This window comes from Esox lucius, chromosome 9 (assembly GCF_011004845.1).
Source record: "Esox lucius isolate fEsoLuc1 chromosome 9, fEsoLuc1.pri, whole genome shotgun sequence".
In the NCBI taxonomy this organism is placed as follows: Eukaryota; Metazoa; Chordata; class Actinopteri; order Esociformes; family Esocidae; genus Esox; species Esox lucius.
In genome coordinates, this window is record NC_047577.1 from 21,198,107 (window position 1) to 21,219,163 (window position 21,057).

Below are 21,057 nucleotides of genomic sequence, written 5' to 3' on the forward strand. Positions count from 1 at the left end.
TGGTTGTTGTTAAGAGTGGAATTTTGACTTGGGAAGTTGGAAGAGACAAAGACTGAGTAAATACTTGAGTGCATGGGCAAATCTTCTGTTGGCATCATTGCATGACTCAGCGGATCTTGGGACTGGTGCTATTGAATTGAAAATTTGGAGAGATGTATCAAGAGCAATGTAACACAGTCATACATTATTCTATTGGCGGCTTCCCAGACACGATGAAATGCAGTCCTGGACTAAAAACACTTTCAAGGGAGATTCTTGATTGAACAGAGTTGAATCCTGGTCTGGACATTATTTGTTTCTGGAAAAGCAACCTACTGTGTTAAACATATGCTACATTATAGGGCCATGGATACCCAGGGCTGAAAAAACAAAGGGGCCATGGCAACATAGGGCTAAGTGATCAGGGGAACACAGGCCTGACGGAACATAGTAAGACGGAAAGAAATGTGAAATGTATGCACTTCGATCCTTTCTGTAAGTCGCTCGGGATAAGTGCAGCTGTTAAAGTAAAATGTAAACGTTAGCACAGGGCCTAGTGATGGAGCCCCTCTAAGACTCTATCACGTGTCAAAACGGTGTGCTTCACTTCAAAAAAAAATCTGGCTGAGGCCTTTTTTAAGATGGAAAATGTAACTTGTACTTTTCCAATGTGTTTACTGGATTCCCCGAAGCGGCCGAGGGGACTTACTCGGTCGGACTCTGGAGTACGTTTTCCATTTTAATGGCTTACATTCACATCATCGAAGGTGAAAGCCTTAAATCAGCCAAGCAAGAGAGGCAAAATCATAGACCACCTGAAACTACTGTCCTTTATTTTCATACAAGAAACCTAACAAAAAAATTATTCCCACGCTAAACTTAGGTCCACGCTAAGGTAGGTCAGGTGCATTGCTCAACTTTCTCAGAGAAACCAGGAGGTACAGAGATTCTGAAACGGATGGTATTCCCTTCCAATCCAAAACTATTGTTGTTGATGGAGGGTTGCTGTTTGAATATGGTAGGTGAGAGACACTCAGTCTTGACAACTCAACTGAATATTTATGGACCAAACGGTAATAATCCACTTTTTATTTTTTACTTTTTCATGACAGTGGATATCTCTCAGACTAATCTGGTCACCTGGTCACTGGAACCTATAAATTCCTCTAACCACAAAGCATATGGAGGACCTTTACCCCCAGTAGGTAGGGATTATTCCTTTTACTCTCAGGTTTACAATGTCCACCAGCTGGGAATATTCTGTTTCGGGGAATATTCTGTTTCTGGGAATATTACGTTCACACTGTCTAAACCCTGATCGACAAGTTTCTGTCTATGCCAAATCTCTCCCTCATACCAATAACATTACCACAACAATGTAATCTATGACCACAGATATCTTTTGCTTTACCTAAAAGTAGGTGACATCATATAAAGCGAGGGTGTGGAGGTTTATTGCCTAACTCCTTGTAGAACCAGAATGCTGTGAATATTTAAAAGCTGGAATAACACTTTTCTTTGAGGTGAGTGATAACCTGGATACTCCCCAGGACTTTACTGTGGGAAACCCTTAAGGCATGTTTGGGCAGCTGCATCATCATTCCATGCATCAATAATGAAAAGCAACAGGGCAGAATTATTTGAACGATAAAGAAAAATCTATTTACAACAGAACACCCATTTACCACCATCAAATACAAAGAAACTGAAAATAAAGAACTGTGTAGAAATTGCAATGCAATCCGAGGAGGAACATTTTTGTTTTATTTATTGTTTTGAGACAGAAAAAACATAAACCTAATTTCTGTGATTCAATGTCTATTTTTGCATGTACAGTACATTAAAGTGTTGAATAAATCTTTAAAAAATTATATAAAGCAACTCTGCATGTTGACTTTTTTTTTTATTTATTAGGGGAATGAAGATCAATTGTGAACTGTGCATGTTACAGTCCAAGCAACCAACCACAATAACAAGTTTTCCAGTATGTTCTCATACAGGTTATACCCACAAGCCTGTGCTGGCAGGTAAAGAATAGCGAAAGACTTACAGCTGTACCATGACGGATACATGGGTGATGGTGTGTGCATGTGTGTGTGTGCACACTTGAGGATTTGTGGGTCTGTGTGTGTCTAAATGTGTTTATAGGTGTGTGTAGGTGGGTGTTTGCATATGTGCACATGATTGGGTGTGTCAGTTCCTGTGTCTGATCATCTTCCAGGAAAGCCCCAGCAGCTCCTTAAAAGGCAGTAATAGATACAGCTGATTACATCCCAAAGCCTGCCACAGCAGACGGGCGGTTTCCCGGGAAAAGATGACTCTGTATGACTACGGAATGATTCAACCCAAGTGACTATTCCGGATTTTATAAAGGGGGATCATAGACTTTTGATTTCTTTTATTAACAATTAAAAACATGTATGAAACGGTTCTGGTCAGAAATAAAGCAATTCATAAATAATAAATAAACACATAGATGAAACACATAGGGCACAAAGACCTACTTTCTTTGTGGTTATCACTAAGTGAATTCTTTTTTTTTCTTCTAAGTTCTAAGACAATTTGCCATCTGCTTTAAAACCAAACCTTCATAATTAGAGATCACCAATTTGAGCGGCCAGTAAGCAATTAGGGTTTGTTTCCTTACTGAAGGGCAGAACGGCAGCTCATTCCAACTTATCGGCTCAGGCATTTGATCCACATAACCTTTGCCTTACTGGCCCTATGCCATTGCCGTCCTCAAACACCATTTAAAATACAAACGTTTTATCAACGTTAATTAAACCTTTCCCTAACATTGCTAAAACACTTCTTATGTTCTTTACCGTTCTTCAGTCTTCCTTCTGCGTGATTCTGCATGCATGCATGCACTGTCAGTGTAGTGTATGGTAAATGTTCACCTCAAACGGGGTGCAGTCTCAACATCAGTGCGCCAGGATTTCCTGTGACTAACCTGTATGGTTGGTCTAGACTTCATCAGATAAGCGTTGTAAGAAAATAGTTCCATCACCAAATTCAGTGTCAGAAGGTTAACGTTCTAAAAGATTTCATTAACAAGTGGTTGTGGGAGATTAAAAAGAGATATTTATTGGTCATGATGACAAGAAATGCCAAGCACTCAGTAACCATTTTATAAGGTACACCCGGGTTGAACAACTTTGCCTCAAGAACAGCCTGAATTGTTTGTGTCATGGATTCTAAAACATGCAGGAAACATTCCACAAGTATGTTGGTTCATGGGGGAGGGCTGTTTTTAAGATGCAGACAATCAGACCACGATCAAAGCCTCTTAGATCACTAGTTTTGCCTATTCAAACATTAAATCAAAAGGTGACTGAATGCCTCAAAAGCAGTTTGATTTGTTTATAACAAGCCATGGTCATAGGATTCTACAAATGTCTGTATTTATTTTTATAATTAGCTTGTTAGTCCACTTTGAGTACATCTGCCCAAAAGTGTGCATTACATGAATCAAGCATTTTCACTACAAAGCAAAAACTGTATCCCATTAAAATGCATTTATGTATCGCTCTAGTGATACTTATCATCAGGTGTTACCAGAATAATTGCTTTAGAAGCACTTTTGTATAACGTTTGTATAAACTTAAAAGCTTTAAGTATTACTTGAATCTTTGAGTAACTAGTATTGCAAAAAAATTAAATAAAAACACAGCAAAGATAATAGATAATATCCTTAAACCCCTAAGTATCTATTTTGCTTTGTTCTGGGTTGTCTTTTCTAGATTATACAGAAGAAGAGGAAACATTTTTTAAAACAAACATTCTGAGGCAGAGCTAGAGGTTTTGTAAGCGCCACCAAAACACATTTGCAAAAAGGTTTAACTATCACAAGGTTGACCAATAGTTAAAACAAAGTTAAGACCTATTATAGCTGCAGGCTAAGTGTTACTGAAGGTTAGAGGGTTTGCAGAAAGTGGTGCATAGTCGATGCTGAGGGTCTGCCTGCTGCCAAAGCATGATTGAACAAATAGACATTATACACAATACTACAGGCTTAGCAATAAGCCTGGGCAATGAGCCAAAACCAACTTAAACTGTGAAGCTCTTTCCTAGGCACGAGCAGCAGCGAATGTCTCGACTTGAGCGGCTGTTGGATGTTTGTGTTCTACAAGTCCTCTCTTTGTTTCAACGCCAATTATGTCTTCCATTGCTGTAGGCACCATTCTTATGAAAGCTTATGCATTCTCCGAGAGGGAAAACATGCTAAACTGTCCTTGAAAGGGTATAAACGCTTGTCACTGTAGTGTCCTGTAAGGTACGTCTTTTGTACCATTAGTTATAAGTAGATAATTATCTTCTTGCAGTTCGTACCTTAGAACAGCCAAAGGCTGATTTTGAGGGTACTACCACAGTGTCAAAGCCATTTGTTTCTTTCAAGTGGCAAAAGTGGGCCTCTTCTCTCTACCAAGTCCCTCATGTCTCTACGCCGTCCTGCTTCTGACACTAATGTAGTAAATTCCTTCTGTATTCCTAACTGAGCCTCGAACCTCGGTAAAGCTGCGGTCAAGCCAACACTGTATCCGTGAAGTCAAGTATTGGGTCAAATTTGCTGCAATAATAATAATAACATTTCTATTATGACATGTGAGCCTTGGTAAAGACTTTAAAACAGGCAGTAGACTTGCTCAAACTTTGAATAACATAACCATAGATTACTTGAAATGGTACAACACTTACCTGAAAGTCACACCCCTACTATTTTATTTAAATTCAACAAGGGGCCCCATTGAGACGAAGGTCTATTTGACATGGAAGCACAGCATACACATACAGTGGGGAGAACAAGCATTTGATACACTGCAGAAATTGCAGGTTTTCCTACTTACAAAGCATGTAGAAGTCTGTAATTTGTATCATAGGTACACTTCAACTGTGAGAGGCAAAAATCCAGGAAATCACATTGTATGATATTTAAATAATTAATTTGCATTTTATAGCATGACATAAGTATTTGATCACCTACAAACCAGTAAGAATTCTGTTTCTCACAGACCTGTTAGTTTTTCTTTAAGAAGCCCTCCTGTTCTCTACTCATTACCTGTATTAACTGCACCGTTTGAACTCATTACCTATATAAAAGACACCTGTCCACACATTCAATCAAACAGACTCCAACCTCTCCACAATGGCCAAGACCAGAGAGCTGTGTAAGGACATCAGGGATACAATTGTAGACCTGCACAAGGCTGGGATGGGCTACAGGAGGTAAGCAGCTTGGTAAGAAGTCAACAACTGTTGGCACAATTATTAGAAAATGGAAGAATTTCAAGATGACAGTCAATCTCCCTCGGTCTGGAGCTCCATGCAAGATCTCACCTTGTGGGGGCATCAATGATCATGAGGAAGGTGATGAATCAGCCCAGAACTACACGGCAGGACCTGGTCAATGATCTGAAGAGAGCTGGGACCAAAGTCTCAAAGAAAACCATTAGTAACACTACGCCGTCATGGATTAAAATCCTGCAGCGCACGCAAGGTCCCCCTGCTCAAGCCAGCGCATGTCCAGGCCAGTCTGAAGTTTGCCAATGACCATCTGGATGATCCAGAGAAGGAATGGGAGAAGGTCATGTGGTCTGATGAGACAAAAATAGAGCTTTTTTCTCTAAACTCCACTCGCCATGTTTGGAGGAAGAAGAAGGATGAGTACAACCCCAAGAACACCATCCCAACCGTGAAGCATGGAGGTGGAAAGATCATTCTTTGGGGATGCTTTTCTGCAAAGGGGACAGGACGACTGCACCGTATTGAGGGGAGGATGGATGGGGCCATGTATCGTGAGATCTTGGCCAACAACCTCCTTCCCTCAGTAAGAGCATTGAAGATGGGTCGTGGCTGGGTCTTCCAGCATGACAACGGCCCGTAACACACAGCCAGGGAAACTAAGGAGTGGCTCCGTAAGAAGCATCTCAAGGTCCTGGAGTGGCCTAGCCAGTCTCCAGACCTGAACCCAATAGAAAATCTTTGGAGGGAGCTGAAAGTCCGTATTGCCCAGTGACAGCCACGAAACCTGAAGGATCTGGAGAAGGTCTGTATGGAGAAGTGGGCCAAAATCCCTGCTGTAGTGTGTGCAAACCTGGTCAAGAACTACAGGAAACGTATGATCTCTGTAATTGCAAACAAAGGTATCTGTACCAAATATTAAGTTCTGTTTTCTGATACTTATGTCATGCAATAAAATGCAAATTATTTACTTAAAAATCATACAGTGTGATTTTCTGGATTTTTGTTTTAGATTCCGTCACTCACAGTTGAACCTATGATAAAAATGACAGACTTCCACATGCTTTGTAAGTGGGAAAACCTGCAAAATCGGCAGTGTATCAAATACTTGTTCTCCCCACTGTAGTTTAAACTACAAATACAGTAATACAAATCCTAAAATCCACTCCTTGATGATCCAGATTCTGCCTGTTGACAACTGCTGTCACTGCACACAGCCCATCTGCTTGTCCCTGTCCAAAGTCCACCTGTTTGTGTTGCAGATCTGAATTATGCTTGAAGACTGTGGCAATAGCTCATCTCTTTCCAGCTCTATTGACTGGCTGGTCATCTGAGCATACAGCTCCGGAAAAAATGTAGAGACCACTGCACCTATTTCTTTCCTTTGCAAAACAGTTGGAAAGGATAGTTTTGAGTGAGGAACAGAAGCGTTCAATTTGCAGTGGTCTCTTAATTTTAACCCTTCTGTTCAACACTCAAACCTTCCTTTTCAACTTTTTTGGAAAGTAAAGAAAAAGGTGCAGTTGTCTCTTAATATTTTCCCGAGCTGCATGTATGAACCTGAACAATGTAGCATTCAATGGTATTCGTTAAATCTCATCTTATCACAGCCAGGGGTGGACTGACCAGCCCTCAGATCCTGGCTCCTCTCTAGGTTTCTTATTAGATTTTGATACAACTACAGTCCTAGAGGCACCAGAATATTCTGCCGAGGGGAGCTCTGTTTACAAACAGCACTAAGAAGATAAAAGCATTTTCATATACTCGCAAAGCCATGTCTTATATGATTGTACCTTTTGAACACGAAATATTGAATATGAAAACGTAACATTATAGCACATTATCTACAAACTCAGCCTAAAAGGTATCATTTGAGAGAGCATGCTTTATCCATGAAGGTTAATGGTGTGTGTTGTCATGATTCTTTCCTATTTTTTGTACAGCTAGACTCACATCCATCAAAAACAAGAAGCGTCTCCAGTGGGCAAGTGTTAACCAACACTTGACATTTGAGAAGTGGAAAAACACTGAATGGTCTAAAGAATCCCAGGGTCAAGATTACGTAAGCAGCGATAATCCATGGATTCATCCTGTCTAGTGTCTGAGGTGCAGAATGGTGATGTATTGGTGTGAGGAATGTTTTCTGGCACAAGTTGCAATAGGTCCCCTTGAAACATATTTAGCATAATTTGAATGCCACAGTGTATCTGAAGGTTGTTGCTGATTGGGTGCATCTCTTACAATATACCCTTGGCCATGTGAATACTTCAAGCAGGATTATGTGCCATGTCACAAAGCACGTATTATCTCAGTGATTCCAAGAAGAGTCAAATACATTGTGTAGACAGCACAGTATCGAGATCTCAACTCAAAAGAGGGATGAGGAACGGACAGTTTGCAGCATTAATATACCGTTATCCAATCTGCAACAAGTGTGCAATGCAATCGCATCAGCATGAATCAACCTCCCTGTGGTACCTATATAGATATTTATATAAGTATTTACATTGCGACGTGTATTTTTTATGTCATGAACAAAATATATTGTGACCTGTGTATATAACAGGCATTCAAATATGTGTATATTTGATCAGGATATCAGACTTTTACAATTCTAAACTAGAACATTTGCTACCGTTGTGACATTCAGTGTTCTAACTGTGTTCTCATTTTACAGCATGGCCATAAAAGTAGGTTCTGGTCTGTTCAATTTAATTACACCATATTTATTGCACTCATTATACTAAAAACCTTTTACATAAAATAGCAAAATTCTAATTGTAACAAAGGAATAACAATATTGGAAAGTGAGAAAATTAAAGGGTCTTGACATATGACAATCATACATTCCGGACATTCAATATTCTCAGCCTTAATTAAATAATCACACCCCCACATTGTTTTCTGCCTCCAAATACACACTTTTTGTTGATTCAGTCCATCAAGGTCTATATTATAAGGGAACTTGGAGAGGAGGCGAGGTAATAGGATTTAGGATTTGGGAATTTCAGAAAACTGTAAAACGTTAGGGGGGAAAAGCAGTCAATAGATGACCCCTAATTAGGAGTTGACCTATCCACCTATTGCTGGTATGTAGTCACCAGAGAAAATAATAGTATGCCATTATCCAAAACCACGAATGACAAACCGGCCTCACACGACCATAGAAAGCTATAGGAAGTACAATTAAGGCATTTAACTTCAGTCATTAAGGCCATAATTCAATGCCAACCCAGATTAGAAGCATCACGGCTAAGATCATTGTGGGGTTGTTTTCATGTAGTGATACCCTTTGTTTGCTACAGATATTGAGCTGGATAATTTAGCAGGTTTAATTTTTTTTACTTGTTTGTCTGTTGCTGCTGTTTGTTTAGGAATGAATAACATTAACATTTAGAAAATCTTGAGGGAAGTTAAAGGAATACCTCAATGTAATGGGGAGGCAGATTGCTTACTGATAAAAGAAAATGACCATTTACTAGCTAGATTGATTCCCTAAACCGGGAAGGTAAAAAAACTAAAATAATGTTGTCCTTGAGCCATACAGTTAACCATAATAGCTTCTCTATGTCACCAAAACCAAAAAAATTTAAATAACATTTAGCAGACCCTCTTATACAGAATAAGTGGGACTGCTAAATTTTATTTAAATGTTGAAATGCAGGTCAGTCCAGCCAACATAACATTGCTAAATAACAGGACAGACCATAGTCATAGAATATGTCATATCAAAACAACACACATTACCATATAACATATCAACGCACTGTCAATGCTTTACTCATCCAAAATGAAAAGTGTTGCATGCTATATTTTCATTATTGGGCATTTGTGAAATGCATTGAAATCACAAGTTGTTTCACAACTGTCAAAGATATACTTGATTGAGAGAAAAGAGTGCTAAGTGGAAGACAGCTGCTTCAAAAGCTGTAATTTGACATGATGGTGTTATTTATGACTCTTTCTCCTTCCCTCTTTATGGGTAACTACTAGCCTAAGGGAATGATGACATGCGTCTCTTCTCTGTCCGACTCTTGGAGTTCCCACACCCTCTATCCCAGACTAAAAGACCTCAATTCAATCAAATACGCATTCCTGTATTCACGCTGTAGCTCTTTTTCCAAGGGTCTAATTACCTCACAGACTGTTTAACAATCTAAAATACAACCAGGGCGCCCCCACTCAGAGGTATGCTCGAACTTTTCAGACAGTCTGGGCACTGGATGAACATTGTAAATAAAGAAACATTGCATAAACATTTCTATAGTGGATTTGAATACCAGCCTGAGTCATAGGCTACATTACCGCCACACAAGCCAAAGCATGAATGCACACTCGTGTACATGCAAGCGCGCGCACCACGCAGGCTCACAACTTTGTCATAGCATAGACTGGAAGCATGCGTGTGAGAAATACTTATTTGAGGACATTTTCAGGCAGGAGTTTGCCGACAAGCCCACTCTTTTCTCAGACAGTTAAGAGACAATGCATTGCTTAGAAGACTCGACTGCGGTCGACATCCTTATGACAAACAAGTTAATGTACTGCCATGTCGAGCATCTTAACTCATGTAATTGAGTATACCAGACTTTTCTTTTTAACGTAGAGGTAGAAGAATCAGGTTTCTGTGACGGATTAAAGTAATCTAATATAGCCACAACCGCATGTGTCCGCAGAGTGCTGTATTACAGATGATAACTATGATGTTAGTTTGGTTTTCTAAAGAGTCTTTGAAATGGTTATAGCAAAGCGGCTTTGATTTCATGACCTCCTAGCCATTAAACGGTTTCCCAACGCGCTATCAGACACTAGATCGTTTGGGTTGTCTCGGTTTTTATGCAAGACTGTAAGGACAGCGGATATCATGGTAGTGTATCATGAAAGTTTTGATTAAGTTCCCGTATCCGTGGATACACGTACACGCTCGTGCAAGTCATGTGTACAAACACAAAAAAACAAACACGCATGCAAACCGCAACCCCCCACGAGTACCCATAACTTCACCCTCAAAGTGAGACAGGGGCAATAAAAACAAATTTCGCTGAGTCTCCAACTGGCTGAGAAACGAGGAAGAGAGGTCTTGGCATTCCTTGGCTGGAAGTCAGCTGAGAGACCACAGTTGTGGAAAGGGAGCGTTCCAAACAGCACTCTAATCCCTATATATTATGCATTATATACGTTTCACATAGGGAGTAGGATACAATTTGGGTCAGAATGACTTGGGAACGTTACACTCGGAGGAATCTTTGCATCCCAGAAGAATAACATGGCGCGGACGAATAAAAACAGGGAAAGCCGCAATCCCGAAAGGACAACTAAACTGACTGATCGTCCACATCCTCTGCCTATTCCCCAAACCATCTCAAGATTTGAAGGCATTCGCTATCGTGCTCCATTTTGTATAAGTAAAAAACAATCCCCTTTCAATGACAAAGTTTGTGTAATTTGTATAATTGCAAATAAACGCACATAAATGCTACTTTCTCGTTTTTTGACCGCAGCGTAATAGCTAGGGACAGAACGCAAACCCTGGGTCAAGTCAACATACCGAGGGTGAAGGAGAGCCGAGTGAGATGGGGAAAAGCGTGCTTGTTTTTCCGCAGTTCGGAGTGATTCCTCTATAAATGCATTTGCAAGTGTCTCATGCTGTTTATTTGGGTGAAAGACGGGTTTGTTCCCACGCACGTTAGGGCTATGTGCAGGCCTTTTAAATGTTCTCACATGTCTGCTCTGCGTGTGTGTGTAAGAAATGGAGAGAAAGAGAGGAATGGTTGATGTTGTCAGACAAAGTCGTCGTTGTTTAACACTCAACGGCAAATGCTGCTCATCCGCCATGCTGTCGAGGTTGCTGCACCAGTTAACCAGAAACTACCACTGAAAGAAATTCGGGGGAAAAAACTAAGATGAAGTCCTTTTGTACAAAATATTTTTAATAAATATTACTTTCCAAAACAAAACAAGACTTATTGCCAGGGACAACCTCCAAAAGACTTTAATTCTCAACACACTAAAGTGAAATGTATGCAAAAATGTTCATCATCATAATCCTATAGGGCAAGTCATTGAAATGAAACTTTTTTGTTTTTTATCACAGCCTTATGGTCTCCAATATAGAAAGGCCATGTCACATGACAGTTCTACAGTGTTCTTATTGGACCCCCTCTATTCAAGTATCTCATTGTTCTTTATTACCATTTGCAATAAGATGCTAAGTAATCACAAACACATCAAAGTGTGCATTTTGTTTCTTTCAAAGGCTCTAAAAAGTACAATTTCTTTCAATTATGACACTTTTGATACACTGTGAAGGCAAACATCAAGCTACAAAATAATGTTTTGTTCCCTTAAAAGTAATTCATTTCAGTGACAAGCAATGTGTCAGCCACATTGTGTTTTAAATGACCCTGCAGCAGCAATATCATATTCTACCCATATTGATTTGTTTTTCCCTCCCAGTTACAAGAACATACAAAAGAGTCCTGGCAAATATACCATAGAAATGGTTTCAAACAGACATTGTACAAAACATGTTTTTTTTCCAGGCACAAAAATGCCCATCCTATTGTTAAAAAATAAACTATTCTTTCAAGAACACTTTTGGCATTTATGAAACATATTGAAACAATATTTTCATCAAAAAATAAGGAAGTTGTAAGCTTACAAAGCTGTCAAACCTTCAAATCTAAACAAATGCATATAAATAAAAAAGGAATGATATTTTAAGGCTCTTGATTATTAAGTTAATAAATCAAATATACACAATGATTAATTAAAAAAATATTTACAGATCTATACATTCTACATTGACACTTAAATTCTTCATATTGGCAGCAACTGCTGACAGACTCAACCTGCCCCTAAAGAAAAAGAATAAATAATAATCTTTTAGATAGTTGCTGTGGTGTGGTGCTGTGGAAGCACGTTCAAATACAAAACCAGTTACAAGCTAAACTCACATAAATATTAATCGTACACAATTCGTAAGACTACAGGAAAAAGGGTGGTAAATCCTTTGCCAGCAGCTTACCGAACAACGTAGAGATGTTCTTACACTTACATCGATATCTCCTTTAATAGAAGTGGTGCATCAAAGTTAGCTAGTTTTGCAAAAGACCGCGAACAACTTTGAAATCCAGCCAAACCACAGCCAACCGTTATTGCCAGTGTGAGCCAGCTTGTCGAAACATAAATTAAAATTTTCGTGAAGGCTAAATGACAACTTTTTGATTCAAAAATATGACAACAACAGTATCAAAAAATTCAGAGCGCCCCTCAGTTCACATCTGAACTATGATAAACAGATTGAAAAACAGTTAAAACGGGGTGAAATTGGCCAGGACAAGGTCGCCAGGCTGTGCGTTATACGATGTATTCCATTCGGTTTAAGCTCTGCGCAGACTCCAAGTCTCTGTTGTCCTGTTTGTTAGTCCAGTTCGGATGTTTGCCGGTTGTGCTGACATGCTGCGGGCTCCGCTCCTCCCGGTCCACTAGCGTATATGCCGACTGCCTGGGGAACCGTGCCTTCTGGAGCCTCTTCTCTGACTCCTCATCATCCGAATGGTGGCTCCCCACATCAGAGTTATTTGTCCTAATTTTGGCATTGACAAGCGAGTTCTTGTCTTCGTAGTGATAGTGGAGGTGGTTGGGATGCTCTTTGCCCGGGGGTAGGCCATTGGTCGGGCCGTGTTTATCGATGGGGTTTTTGATCTGGTTAAGCTGCTCACGCACGTTATTGACTGCGTTGTTGGGGTCTTCGGCTGGTGTCACCGGGGACAACGACTGAGTGTTGACACCCGTGTGGGTGCTAGGCTTCCGGCGCCGCTTGAGGCACCACAGCAGTGCTGAGGCCACAGCCAGGAGCCATATGACAATCACTACAGACACCAGCAATGGGAGCAAGTAGTCGGCTGGGGAAGAAAGGACAGACTAAATGAGTAAAAAGTGGATAACAACAGCCAAAACAGTAGTTGACAGCAGAAGTACTCTATCCCATCCCATGAACAACTTAAAATCACTAACGTCCCGAAAACTAGAAAAAAGGGTTTGGAATAAAAATTTGGGAAAGTTACAATTTTTGCTGCAGTTCCCATGAACAATAAAAAAAAATTATAAGATAATTTCAATTCATTTACCTGGGAATGTCGTAAATATTTTTAGCAAACCTAGGAACATAAAACCTTCCAGCCTTAATTGGTGGTCTTGTGTCCCAGCTGAGACTAACCGGGCCCCAGTGCTGTGTGTGCTCACCATTGGGGTTGTGACTCTTCCTCCTCTGGACACGGACCTCTGCAATGGCTGCAATGATGGTGCTGTTGCCATTTCGCTTGCTGACCAGGTCAATGATCGTGTCTGTAATCTCCTTGACAGGGGAGTTACCTCTTCTGGACTCCTCAGTCAACTGGAAGGCAAAACCAAAAACCAAGTTCTTTGGGATACTAAGTTCAGGACTCAAATATAGATGTATATACAAAAAATATAATGTGGTCTGCCGGTCTTGCCCATCTGCCATCCGATTTTCCAAGGAGAAACACTTATCAGAATAAGACTTGGGTTATTGTTTTTTTTATTATCAATAATTCTATTTTATTTTTTGTCTGGCAGGAGCAAGCAACATTCTACATTCTCAGGAATTCAAAAAATGTATTCCACACTGCATTGCAGTATTTACGTGGTAGTTCAAATTAACCAACTATGGGTACTGTACTAATATATATATATATATATATACACACACACACACACACACACACACACATATATATATACACACACATATATACATATACACACACACACACACACACACACACACACACACACACACACACACACACACACACACACACACATATATATAAAACACACACACATACAGTATCTCACAAGTGAGTACACCCCTCACATTAAATATTTGATTATATCTGTTCATGTGACAACACTGAAGAAATGACACTTTGCTACAATGTAAAGTAGTGAGTGTACAGCTTGTATAACAGTGTACATTTGCTGTCTCCTCAAAATAACACAACACACAGCCATTAATGTCTAAACCACTGGCAACAAAAGTAAGTACACCCCTAAGTGAAAATGTCCAAATTGGGCCCAAAGTGTCAATATTTTGTGTGGCCACCATCCTTTTCCAGCAATGCCTTTACCCTCTTGGGCATGGAGTTCACCAGAGCTTCACAGGTTGCCACTAGAGTCTTCTTCCACTCCTCCATGACGACATCACCGAGCTGGTGGATGTTAGAGACCTTGCGCTCCTCCACCTTCCATTTGAGGATGACCCACAGATGCTCAATATGGTTAAGGTCTGGAGACATGCTTGGCCAGTCCATCACCTTTACACTCAGCTTCCTTAGCAAGGCTTGGAGGTGTGTTTGGGGTCGTTATCATGTTGGAATACTGCCCTGCGGCCCAGTCTCTGAAGGGATGGGATCATGCTCTTCAGTATGTCACAGTACATGTTGGCATTCATGGTTCCCTCAATGAATTGTAGCTCCCCAGTGCCAGCAGCAATCTTGCAGCCCCAGACCATGACACTCCCACCACCATGCTTGACTATAGGCAAGACACACTTGTCTTGGTACTCCTCACGTGGTTGCCGCCACACACGCTTGACACCATCTGAACCAAATAAGTTTACCTTGATCTCATCAGACCACAGGACATGGTTCCTGCAATCCATGTCCTTAGTCTGCTTGTCTTCAGTAAACTGTTTGCGGGCTTTCTTGTGCATTATCTTTAGAAGAGGCTTCCTTCTGGGACGACAGCCATGCAGACCAATTTGATGCAGTGTGCGGCGTATGGTCTGAGCATTGACAGGCTGACTCCCCACCCCTTCAACCTCTGCAGCAATGCTGGCAGCACTCATACATCTATTTCCCAAAGACAACTTCTGGATATGATGCTGAGCACGTGCACTCAACTTCTTTGGTCGACCATGGCGAGGCTTGTTCTGAGTGGAACCTGTCCTGTTAAACTGCTGTATGGTCTTGGCCACCGTGCTGCAGCTCAGTGTCAGGGTCTTGGCAATCTTCTTATAGCCTAGGCCATCTTTATGTAGAGCAACAATTCTTTTTTCAGATCCTCAGAGAGTTCTTTGCCATGAGGTGCCATGTTGAACTTATAGTGACCAGTATGAGGGAGTGTGAGTGTGATGACACAAAATTTAACACACCTTCTCCCCATTCACACCTGAGACCTTGTAACGAGTCACATGACACTGGGGAGGGAAAAGAGCTAATTGGGCCCAATTTGGACATTTTCACTTAGGGGTGTACTCACTTTTGTTTTGGACATTGATCGCTGTGTGTTGAGTTATTTTGAGGGGACAGCAAATTTACACTGTTATACAAGCTGTACACTCACTACTTTACATTGTAGCAAAGTTTCATTTCTTTAGTGTTGTCACATGAAAAGATATTTACAAAAATGTGAGGGGTGTACTCACTTTTGTGAGATATATATATATTACTACTACCACCCAGATAATAGCACTACAGACTAATTCTGATATTGCATGAGATAAGATGGAATAGGTAAAAGATTGAATGAAGCAGGGCTCAACATTAACGATGGCCAGCTGGCCCAAGGCCAGAAAGACCTTACGTCGGGCCAGCAGACAAAGACAGTCACGGGCCAGTGCTCAAATTCCCCATTTAAATTCGTATGATCATATTAAATGTTTGCATGTCATTTTTGTCACTCTTCCTGCTTAAATCTTTCACTTGTTCTCGCATTAAACAAGGTGCTTCTCCCCCCTCGTGTGGTGAAGCACCAATGTCATCTTTCTGACCAATAATATTAGATGGCTTGTCTGTTTTGACCAATCATAGTGCATTCTAGAGTAGCACCCAAACATAGCATCACAGAAGCGAAAGCAGACGCAATCATTTTTGTTTTTGTGGAAAGAACAGGTTGCATGGACTAAAAAACAATGTCAAGGGACAAATGTACTGCCGTTCATGTTGTGTGTTCCCAACAAAAGCCGATAAGGCAGAGTCGTTCATTAAGGGAACAAAAAACTACTGAAAACCTGCTCCTAACTCCCTGCAGCATGTCGCATGTATTGCGGCCAAACGGGCTGTTGACAACCCTGCAGCTGCACCAATGAACGTCTGCCTGCACCGAATACATGAGGTGGCATGCAGACAAATTGAAAAAAATATTACTATCGCCTATCATGTTGTGAAGAGGGAGAAACCATTAACTGACCATGTCCATGACATAGTCCATGAATACGGATAAAGAAACCATACAGACATGGCTTGTCGACAGTAAGTGTCATGTTAACCACACCTGCCTAAGCGCTTGCTAGCATTGACACAAGAAGCCAGTCAACCAACCAGTGCAAGTACTGTATTGCACCATATTTATGTAACCATTTTATTTATGCTTTTATATCACATCAAATAAGCAAGTATCATCATAAAAAGATGATAATGATATGTATAGCATTATTTTGATAGCGATTTATTAAAAAGTATTTTTTAACAGCAATTACATATTTACATTAACAGCAATTGCTTGTATCAGCACTCATGTCTCACAACACATTCAAATCTCTGGTATAACAATTTTCAGCCAAGCAGTACTTACAATGGCTACATGAATCTCGTTGTTGGCAGTGGCTGATGGCTCGCAGGTCATGGACACAGAGTACTCCGACGACAGGTTCCTCACCACGTACAGGCTCCGCAGCTCATTGCAAATATGCTCCACCGTCACACCCTGCCACCCACACATACACGCATCAAAGGTTAGATATTTAAATTCACCCGTGTGAAAATATCGGCTTCACTGTTATAATGGAAAACTGCACTGGTTTTTTGGCTTCTCCAAGGTTTTTCTATCATTTCCAGTTTAAATTTAAATCGTTTTTTACTGATCCAAGACAACTAAGATTGGTATGACGATGCTTGAATGCCAACTCACCTGTGTCATTGTGTCCTTGTTAAAGGTAAAGGTGACGTTGGCACAGTTGCTCTCGGAGTGGCATTTGGCGCGAGGCGGGGTTCTGTGGGAGGCCGACCAGCACTCGCCCTGGCTGGTGCAGGGCTTGACAAAACAGCGCTCTTCCCGGACAGCCACACACATCTGACCGACTGGACACTCGCCACGGCTTTTACCGTGGACCCGGCAGAATTTGGGACCGCACCATATCTGGATGGGGGCCCAGAACATGGTCAATTGGGGTCAAGCGGTGGTGACCATTTGAGGTAATTCAGTGTAAAGCCTACTTGCATCCATTTAAAATATGGTATTAAACAAATCCAAAAGCCAGCTTGTTGTAAAATCTGATGCTTCATACCTTTGTACAAGAGACCATCCCATTGTTGCACTGGCAGGTATTGCAGTCGTCCTCCCATTTGGTCCCGTCTGCGGCCACCCGACCATTGACCACACAGGGTCTCCCAGTGACTAAAAAGCAAGAGGTGGCCTTTTTAGTCTACCACCGTGGTTGAACTTGAAGCATTTGCAATAAATGCCCAACATCTTAGACATGTTGTGTGTTTAATTCAGGGAGGCCAAACCCTGTTTCTGCTGTCTTGTAGGTTCTCTCCAACCTTAGTTGTGACCAACCTGATTTAGCTTTTAATCCTGCTAATTATCAGAATCAGGCTAGATTAGGGCGAGAGAACCTACAGGATGGTAGATCTCCAGGAACAGGGTTGGGCGGCCCTGGTTTAGAGACTCCTGTTCCCATGATGTTACGGTGATGGCATACAATTATATACAAAATCGGTTCCAAAGGAACACATAGTGTGTCGTTTCTTTACCTTCTTGGCATCGAGGGCCGTTCCTCCCTGGCGGACACAGACAGCGGTAGCCGTTGATCTCATCCACACAGGTTGACCCAATTGCGCAAGGTGATGACTGGCACTCGTTGATGTCTGAGGGGAAACGATTGGCAACCGTTAAGATACCGGTACATTTCTGGCACTTTGATTCAGAAATCGTATACATGCAAACGTGATTGCCAGGTCTAGCATTTCCAGCTGCCAAAATACCCACTCAGAAAGCTTGAAAACTAGCACATAAATTTCGCAGCAAAAGAAGAGTTGACACATGCATAATAAAGTCAGTAGTCTGGTTAGAGGAAATCGCATTAGAATTTATTGTTTAATTTAGAAGTGGCCCCAAAACCTGTCACCATATTTTCACATGCAAGATTGTTTTGAAAGTAGACATATTTTTCCACGAAAATACTGTATACAGGGCAACACTGGATGCAGCGGTCCATCAATCCAAGTGATGAACAGACTGAGCAACTGCTAAAGTCGTTTCTTCCATAGGAAACGCAATACATGTTTTGGAACCATTTGCCTGAGACTGATATTTTCCATAGCCACAAACCAAAACTGCGCTAATTACAAACATATCAGATGTTGTGCTACAGAAACTCACAAACTAAAATGAATTCACACAAGACTGAAATGTACATGTAGTTCTTGGTGTTAGTCAATACTTTCTCCTAAGCTCTCTTTAACTGGATCAAAGGGCTAAGAGCAGTGTGAACTGATCTACCCAAGAGTCCATAAGCCTTGTCCTCCATTGTTTTGTCCTACAAGCGCCATCAAATCCTTGAGACATAAACCCGACTTAGCCTCGACTTAACTTTGACTTTTGTCACAGCTTAAGAGTAGGGAGGGGGATGCAAAGGGTTAACTCACTAATCCTGCAGTCTGGTCCTGCGAATCCAGCGGCACATTCACACCGGTACCAGTTATCTCCATCCACACAAGTTCCACTGTTATAGCTGCGGAGATAGAGAAAGGTCAGGGGTTATAGCTCTTAACCAATCTCAATTGGCCAAATGTCTGGGAAATAGAATGCATTTCTTTAAAAGTAACTAATTTTGGGTTAGTCAAAATTACTTTTTCTTTCTAAGATTTCACCACAAAACAGTTTCTAGAAGTAACACATTTGTATTCTTCTTGAAACAGCACTGACAGCAGAAAGTGACAAATTATTGTACAAACAAGTTTTAATTTATTTTATTTTATGCTGAGTGCATATGTGAGTAGGTGGTTTTGTATTTGTGTGTCTGTGTGACCGTGCTTGTATTATCAGCAGCGGGACGTTCCTGAGGCCAGATATGTTTACTGGGGCTAATTTGGTTTGGGATTCACTTACCATGGGTGGGGATTGCAGTCATTGGAATCTGTAAAATCATAAATAAAGCTTGGTTAGACAGTGTTGGGTAGTGCAGAAATCTAACTCAAGAAGCATTTGTGGCAAGCTGAGAAGCCACATACCAGAGACAAAAACCCACATTAATCAAAACAAATTATATATAAAAAGGCCAGGTCAAAGCAGGTCAACATGTAATGCTGCTGTACATTTCAGTTATCAAATGGTAAGGAACACAGGATAACAAGTCATCACTAAACATTTTTAGTTACTGTTGCTACTTCAGTCACTAAAAAGTGCAGACAACCTGGGGTCACTCACTTTGATTGCAGGTCAGGCCCTCCCAGCCCTCTTTGCAGACACAGGTAAAAGTATCTCCACTGACCACACAGGTGCCTCCATTCTCACACGGACTGGGCAGACAGCTGCTGTTTTTCGCTAGAGAAACAAACACAACCTTTAACCTTCCTGCTAGCTAGTTAGCTAACACCAAACAACAAAACAACCTTTAGACAACATGCTAGCTAACAGGCAAACAACCTTTAGCAATTCTGTTTGCGAAGCAATGCTACAAAAGTAAACACAACCTTTAGCTGGCCTGCTAACTAGCAAATGCTACATGGGCAAACAACCTTTATCCTTTTCATGGACCTTGTTGTAGCCATACTGATGGCTAACATAAGTAGCTACATTAAACTATATTGCTAGCTACTAATGTACCCTTGAAAGTTTTAATGGCGGCTGCAGTGTAGAGGGCAATCCAGCTGTAGACTCACCGCTGGCCAAATCCCTGTCTCTGGTTAAAACACATATTTCCGTCTCATAATTTCCTCTAGAGCATGTCACTGCACTGAAAGTATTTTTTTATTCCACTTCAAGTTTCTAGCTGATGGATGCAAACTGTTTCTCTTCAGGGCAAAAAGGGCTTGGTAATTGGCTAGCTTCATTTCAGTAGAACAAGTGACGTCTAGTCTCATGGATGACATAACCATTACTAACAATATGAAACATTCATCCTTTGGTCATTATTTACAGGTTGGTTGCATTGGTGCCAGCCAGATGCAAAATGTATAATGGCTAGAAACCAAGACATTTTCAATAATGTTCCATGTGGATAGCAGTCACTTTTTCTACTGAAATTAAATGATATCTAACAAGGTATCCGTTATTTGACAAGTTGAATAATATTATTTAACATGTCAATTTTGACACAGAAAGACCTAGATGGTGTCATACACTCTATTTATGTGATGTTAGTACAGTTCTGTCACACACTTGCAGATGCTGCACAGTAGGCAGCTGCATTGCGGTCATACAGCTACCCGGTACTTCTTCAAACTAGATTGGATGGCTGCAGAATATGCAAACTAGCTGATAGAGGGAAATTAAATAATTGGTTTCAGTTAGATAACTAGCAAGATGTAATGTCATCATATCAATACTTGTCATTTATAAGGCTGCTCTCATTGGTAATAGTGTTTAGACCCAGTCTGTTCAAGTAACCCACAGGTAGATGAAGCTACTGTACTGTATGATGTTAGCTACCTAACTAGCAAATGGGTAGTTAGGTAGCCTTTTGTTTGTTAGCAAACTCTCCTGTTATTCTAACAAAACGCATGTATGAGCATCTTTAGCCGGACACATGGATTGAGCAGGACACATGGATTGAGGCGGAGCCAGCTAGTATTATACAGAATAAAT

General features: G+C 40.9%; 1 protein-coding gene across 2 annotated transcripts in view; it reads right to left on the reverse strand.

Moving 5' to 3' along the window:
- Positions 1–11,148: 11,148 nt before the first annotated feature.
- Positions 11,149–21,057, reverse strand: part of LOC105012315 (protein jagged-1b-like) — a 33,037-nt gene continuing 23,128 nt past the window's right edge. For both annotated transcript variants that reach the window (XM_010873055.5, XM_010873053.5), the window contains exons 18-26: positions 19,678–19,794; positions 19,360–19,387; positions 18,897–18,982; positions 18,003–18,116; positions 17,534–17,643; positions 17,158–17,385; positions 16,822–16,953; positions 13,468–13,618; positions 11,149–13,127 (exon numbers count right to left, since the gene is read on the reverse strand). In XM_010873055.5, the coding sequence (XP_010871357.2) occupies positions 12,580–13,127; positions 13,468–13,618; positions 16,822–16,953; positions 17,158–17,385; positions 17,534–17,643; positions 18,003–18,116; positions 18,897–18,982; positions 19,360–19,387; positions 19,678–19,794 (1,514 nt within the window). In that variant the 3' untranslated portion in view covers positions 11,149–12,579. The remainder of the gene's footprint in view (positions 13,128–13,467; positions 13,619–16,821; positions 16,954–17,157; positions 17,386–17,533; positions 17,644–18,002; positions 18,117–18,896; positions 18,983–19,359; positions 19,388–19,677; positions 19,795–21,057) is intronic.